This window comes from Propithecus coquereli, unplaced genomic scaffold (assembly GCF_000956105.1).
Source record: "Propithecus coquereli isolate 6110/MARCELLA unplaced genomic scaffold, Pcoq_1.0 Scaffold15, whole genome shotgun sequence".
Lineage (NCBI taxonomy): Eukaryota > Metazoa > Chordata > Mammalia > Primates > Indriidae > Propithecus > Propithecus coquereli.
Genome location: NW_012139413.1, coordinates 985,094 through 992,484, shown reverse-complemented (window position 1 = coordinate 992,484; position 7,391 = coordinate 985,094). Strand labels below are relative to the sequence as shown.

General features: G+C 30.9%; 1 protein-coding gene across 1 annotated transcript in view; it reads left to right on the top strand.

Moving 5' to 3' along the window:
• Positions 1-331, top strand: part of WDR49 (WD repeat domain 49) — a 138,271-nt gene extending 137,940 nt beyond the window's left edge. The window contains exon 19 of the mRNA XM_012640190.1: positions 13-331. Within this exon, the coding sequence (XP_012495644.1) occupies positions 13-18 (6 nt within the window). The 3' untranslated portion in view covers positions 19-331. The remainder of the gene's footprint in view (positions 1-12) is intronic.
• Positions 332-7,391: the final 7,060 nt, after the last annotated feature.

Here is a 7,391-nt window from a genome sequence, read left to right as displayed (position 1 = left end):
ATCATTTTGTAGCTTTGAAAGCTGTATTTGATGAGAAAAACCTGTTTCCCGAAGAAATTCTGGATCGTGAACAAAATCCAAGCAATTATGTCAAGAAACAAATCATGAAGTGAAGACAAAAAAAAAATAAGAAGAAATCATAATCGAAAAAAATTTCATTGTTACATAAAGTACATATGTAAAATGCAGAAAAAGAATAAAGAATTCTGCCTTTTTTTTACTTTATATTTGAACTTCAGGAAGTTTCATGTTCAGAGGATAGTTTAGTGCTACTTTTATCTGTCATCTTTCACTTTCTCTGTATTCTTAATAAAAGAAAGATTGGACTAAAGAGGAGGCAATATCAATTGGTATCTCTTCTCCAATGTTTTTATATAAAAAATTTGTGATTCCAGAACAAAGTGTTCTAACCAGTTGCCCTTCTGGTTGCTTCTACAGACAAACATTTTTTGGTCCATTTTCATTATAAAACCTGTATTGAAATATATGAAAAGTATTCACACAGTGAATAGCTACAAATTTGAATAAGAAAACTGTTTCCCAGGCACCAAATAAAAATGACCTTTATACTGGAAAAAAAAAAAAAAGAAAACCATTTCCACTTCTTTATATTTTCTAGTTTTTTAAAGAAATGATTCTACTAATAAATCAACACTTAATGTGCACATATGGAAATAACGTTCATTGGAAATCAAGCAGGTGATGGGTAGGGAATGGGTAAATTCACACCTAACAGGTACAATGAACACTATCTGGGTGATGGGCACACATAATTTTGACTTAAATAATACAAAAGCAATTTATGTAATCAAAATATTCATACCCCCATAATATTCTTAAATTAAATAAATGTTACCTAAAATGATTCTGATAATGGCAATTAGACCTTGTCACAGCAGCCTTTCCTACTAATTCTTATCAACTTTTATTCATTCTTCCATACACTTACTTGGAAATTACTGCTTACAATCCACTCATATACTTTGTTGTACTATACTTTAAAATTGAGTGGCATAGCACAACCAAAGAAGTAATAGCCTTGAAAAAAAAATCAAAGGGCCTGGGACTATGTGAAAGGTCAAGTAGAAAATGTTTGGTTTGGTTCTAAAACTTACTGCCTCCCTTTTTCGCCCATTATTCTTTATAAATATCATCCTCCAGGCATCCAATATCCTAATTCCACTTTAGGTTTTGCGTCCTGTAGAAAGAATTAATAAATTCATTTGTATAACTTTAGTTACTTACTACATATTTATATTTTAAAGACTACTTTCAAAAATATTTCTGTTTTAAGAAGAATTTTACAATAACACATAATAGTAAAGGAGAATAATTAACAGCATATAGGGGCCTACTCTGTATAGCCACCACAAAAGTTCATCATGTTTAAACTTCACAGTAACCATATAAAATATATCAATCTCAAGTTAAAATTAATATTAATTGATCCAGATCAATTGGGGGAGTGGCCAATTATTATTGGGAGAGTTGGGATGGGAGCCTAGGTCTGTTTTACTCCCCAAACCATGGTATTTGCCATTCATCATTCTGTTCACTTACTTCTTAACAGTATAAAGTCACTGGAAAGAGCTCTAACAACTGAATTTCCAGCATCAGGAGACCAAATGTTTTTGTTTGGTGGAGAATGTGGTAACAGAACAATTTTTAAAAGGCAGCTACCTGTGCCAACTACATTTAAGTGCATTCTGGGTTAGACATTATTACTTCTGTGCTTCTTGCTTTTCCTCCCCACAGAATGACAATCATATGTTGGAAAGATGGAAGAGAAAATTATATTTGTATGTGTGTGTGTATGTATGTGCATATGTGTGTGTGTTTGTTGTGTGGTGTGGTGGTTATGTAGGAGAGTGTCCTGGCTTTAGAAAAATATATACTGAAATGTTTAAGTATGACAGAAAATTATGTTTGTAGCTTGCTCTAAAATGATTGAGAAAATACTGATTTTTTTCTGAATATACATATATGTATAGACACACACACATACATATTTATCTATACTTTGTCTATTATCTGGCTATCTATCCACCTATTGAGAAATGATAGATATATAGATGGAACACACAAATGTGATGAATGATAACAATTGGGGAAACTGAGAGGGGAGGAGAGGTGGAGATAGCAGTTCTTTGTACTATATTTTCCAGTTTTGTGTAAATTTGAAAGTGCTTCAAAATAAATTATTTTTTAAAAATACAAAAAGTTGCTTTTGGATAAATGATTCTTTGAGACATTCCAGCAGAAACTGGGCAACTCAGAGGGATATTGCAGAGAATTCATGCACTGGGTAGGAGGTTTGATTGGGTAATCCATCATTTCAAACTCAGAGCATAAGATTTATGAATCATATGTTTGTTGATAGTACAGTGGAGTGAAATCTGAGCCATATTCCCAGAAATTTAAAGGAATATTAAGATGTTAAAGAGGTATAATATGGATACCCAATAATTTGCAAAGGCTCTTTTCCCTATTGATCCAATTACTGAAGGCACATGCAAGGGACTGTTTTAGACAATGAGTATTACATATAAATAGGATGCACTTTTGCTGCCCTCAGCTTTCTGGAGTGAAGCCACATAAAATGTAGTGGTTAATTAAGCAAAGATTGAATGAGCCCAGTACTTTTTTCTGGTGTAATTTGGAAATTCCCTTACTAGACACATTTTACTTTTTACCCTCGGAGATGACTTTGTTTGAAGTGATTAGTCTGAGATAGTGTGGTTCATACAGACAGATCTCTCCATAGCCTACTATGTGCATGGCACTATGCTGCGTGTAACTCGAATTCCATCCTTAATTAACTTCAGGGCCTCTTCTGTAAAGGGAATTAAAAATAACTGTGTCACAAGTCTATTTAATGAGAAGAGATATTTTAAAGGTATGAGAGTTTCTTTTAATGTTACTTTTTCTAATTATTTGGAGCAAAAACACACACATAAGGGGAAAAAAAAGACATTTAGTCATTATGTCTATTCTTCTTTGTACCTTGCAGCATCTAACTGTGCTAGGCAGGTAGCAGGCTCTCACCTATCAACTGTTAACAGAATTGAAGACATTACAAACTGTTTCTGAAATTAACATCTAGATTCAATTATTTAAGATCTATTTTTCTACAGTGAAAGGAACTTGTCACATTAAAAGAGGATGTGTCATAATTTTCAATAGGCTACCTTGTTTGAATTATGTAGATTTATACTAAACATAATTTAACCTTTTTGCTTTCAGAACATTTTCCTCTTATCACTCAAAATATATGGAGCCAACTGAGAGAGAAAAATTGTCTGAAATTAATCCATTCTCAAATGGAAGAATTAACTTGTAAGTTCTTTATTGATGATAGCATTTGCTTGTATGTTTTTAATGTTTGAAATTAGGTACATTTTTACTTTGAAAAAGACTATAAAGTGCTAAGAATGGTGATGATATTATAACTGCAATTTCTTGCTACTGTTTTTGTATATATTCCCAGGTTTATTCTTTTTATACCGAGACACTTAGCTCTCATTAATGAATATTTTTTTCCTGATTCTCTAAGGGTAAAATAGAGTTGTAGAAGGAACACATTTGTGAAAATATTTAAAAGGGTTGCAATAATATTTTATGGACAATTGTGGTATCTTCATTGTCTTTTAAAAGAGCTTAAACCAATGAGGAGAAATTCATGGCTATTGCTTTTTACTCCCTAAGAGAGAGGAAAATGAACATTCTGCTTGAACTGCTCTATTATTGGGTCCTTACAGAACAACTTTATTAAATGATTTTAGCAGGACAAAGTGGCTATCTCTGCCATTGGAAGGAAAAGTAATGGCCTGTTCTTGGATAAATCGCATAGTGATTTGAGTAATGTGCAGACATAATAATGTGGTAGCCAAGGGTACAGGTGATAGATGTTTGCTGGTGTCACTACATGGGTAGAAAAGCACCGATTGAACGATAGTCTTGAACATTCGGACTTATTATTTATGTTTCTCAGTGTAGAATAAGTAGGATGATAGTGTTCCTGTGTTGTACAACTCTGTTTTTAGAAAATTTTCTCTAACTGTGTCAAGTTAAAGCTAGAATAGGGTTTGCTTACTCTTGAGTAAGTAACATTAAAGCAAAACCAAGATTTAGAAAACATGTGGAGATGCCTATATGAGCAATTAAGACTCCTAGTTAATTAGGAGATTATGGCCTATAACAGCCATCAGGCTTCTCAGGCCTGTTGTTAAGATATAGTCATTATTAGGACACTGAAAGAGATCAATAAGGTCCTTAAAAAAGTTTTAAAAGATGAATTCCTTTTAAAGCTATCTACACACATTTTATTTCTTTTACATGAGTTTACCAGAAATAATATTAAATTTGGTGATCAACAATGACATATTTGTTTAATTAAAACTAGACCAAATTCTCCATTTCTCTTTTCAGAGGCTACTGATGAATAATACAATGTGCTTAATATATGATTGCCATTGAGGTGATTGATTTGAACTACAAAAATGAGAAAAAAACCCATTAAATTATGCACCTATTTTTTATTAATGATCTGTTATAGAGAAAATCATGTGGAGTTTTAAAAGTAAGTGAAAGTAATACCAACAGTTATTACCAAATTACCTATGGTTAATAGTGTTATCCTGATATAATTTGGTAAATCAATAATCTTAATCTGTTCTTTTTGCTCAAAATAAAGATATATTTATTCAATATCCACTTTTTTCCTTAAGGATTCAAATGGGCCATATATCCACAGGAAACTCCTCTGACTATTGTATAATTTGATGAATTGTTGAGAACTCTGTAAATGTGGCAGTAATTTGTCTCTGCATTCTGGACTTGATTTAGTTTTATTCTTTTTCTCCGAGGCATTCTGAAATATTTATGCTGGGGTACATTGGAAATCTGATATGAGAGTGCTGAGAAAAACAAAAAGAACTAATTACCAGCAAATTTACAACCACGGGCACATTCTTCCAAATTCTGTTTCTACTTTAAAAAAAAAAGTGAAATAATGGATGAAATAATAATATAAACAATGATTTTAAAATACTATTATTGTTTACTTTCTCAGTCATTGTATATTTCATCAGTTTATCATCAACTAATCATGTTAGTTCTTTTATACAAATATAATGAACATCTGCTCCAGTTCTAGAAAAATTAATCAAGCAACGTTCAAGATAAATACAGTTGACCTTGACTGATCAGGTGTTCATGTACAAGTGTTTCCCAGCAAGCATATATTAGTTGTAACATTCCAGGGAATAATTAGAAGCCAATTTGGGGTAAGTACCTTAAAATTAAATAGCTTTTGAATAAAGTATGTATGCAATAACATTGGCTATGAATATTTAGTAAAGTAGAGGAATGGCATTTCAATTCACTTTGGTGCAGATATCATTTGAATTTTTAAATTAACACATTATTTTTATTCTCCTTAAATGATTTCAGTATAAATTAGGATGCCAAATTCTCACAGGACTATTTATTAAGTTGTTTAGTTCACCAATATTTTGTGCTTTCTGATGAGATATGGTCCAAAACTAAATGAGGCAAGTGAATTTTAAAACCAATTATTTGTCTGAAGTTATAATTTATGAAGTGCACAGAAATTTTTTGGGAAAAATGTATGCTCAAAGAATATACATTTTAAATATTAAGATTTTAATGATAAAAGACAACTCTATGCAAAGATTCAGTAGAATCTTAGAGAAAAATTATATTTTTCATAATATTATTTCTTACTCTAATATTAACCAAGTACATAAAGGTGTACCTAATCAATTGCCTCTTGATGACTTAAAAGTACTAATAACATTTTGACTACTTACATATCTACAAACAGATATTTTGGTCAGAAATCTTCTGAGCAATTGAATGTATCAGAACATAATGATACTTAAACATTTATTTTGCATGTAAAACTTCTCTTACTCACTGGGTTTTTACTATTGTTGGTTCTCACTCACAACCTTATATACTACTTCACACTTGCTTGATAGTTAGTATATGTCTATATTTGCAGTTTATCAACACATGATTTTCTAACAATTGCTTTAGATTACCTTTTGAGGTTTTTGTCTTCTGCAAAATGTGTATCTAAATAAATAGATTTGAACTGTATATATAAAAAAGGAATTTGAGATACCTAAATAATGACTCCATATCTTAGTTTGGAAGAATATTTGACTCATAGTAATCTTTATATATAATAGTTGTTCTTAGTGGCTCTTAATCCATTTATGGGTTATGGTGGCCCCTGAATAATCTGCAAAACACTCTGGACATGCATGTCTTCACTTTCGGTTGACATCACACTATTCTGGAGGCTTTCCTCTTTACCCCATGAAGGGTTGATTACTTCCTAATTACCTACTAATGAATTGTTAAGGATTACTAACATGTATTATTTGTAAGGTAAGTGTTACTAATATTTATCAGACGTTGGAGTCAGGATTTTACCAAATATGTGGCAATGTTGCAAAACTAATTTTGCTCAAGATATAATCAGATAGTTGAATTTCCTGCAATTTGAGTGGAGAGCAATTTAATAGGGTATCATTAGTCTTGTGAATTGTTTATAGTTTTCAATTGCTGCTGTTCTTACACTTGTTAATTTTTTAATCAAATTATTCTTTGATATTTTAAATCGCTTTCTTCCTTTGTTATTATTGTGCCATCAATATTTGTCATTTTGTTTATTTTTAAACATTTTTAAATTTTTAATTATTATGGGTACATAATAGTTGTATATCTTTATAGGGTACATATTTTGCTTCTTTACAATTTTTTGCATAGCTTTTTTCCTCCTTTGAAAAAGTAAGAGGTGAGCTATGAAGTATTTTGGGTTAAGAAATAAAATATGATGAAATTGTTGTCAAAATTTAACCAGATTACTCAGTTAATTTAGAATACATTAATTTTCTAATATTATAAATCCAAAATCACACTGGAATATGTTTGTTATTGTTCCTATTCCCCTCTTGATCTATGAACCCTTTTAGAGAAGTCTGAACAGAAGTTTACCTTGATATCAGAGTTAAAGATATCCCATTTAAAACCATAGGAAAAAATAGGAAAAATGTATCATATAACTATTTGAAGAAAGCATTGGCATTGATAATGTTCCATAATTATAGTTTCTCCTTTGATTTTATTATAAAAGTGCAAATCTATTTTGTACTGGTTCTTGAAGGTACCATTAGCAAATGGACTATTTCTCCTAATAGGTGATGCTTAGTCAGAAAACTGGCATTATATAGTGTCTTCTTGTGGTAGCATGTTCTAATGTGATAGAAAGTTCTAATAGGCAGAAAGTTTTCTGTTGAGTTTAGTATAATAAACTCTGTTTTGAAAACTAATAAATTTTGAATTAAACAATGCACAGAAGT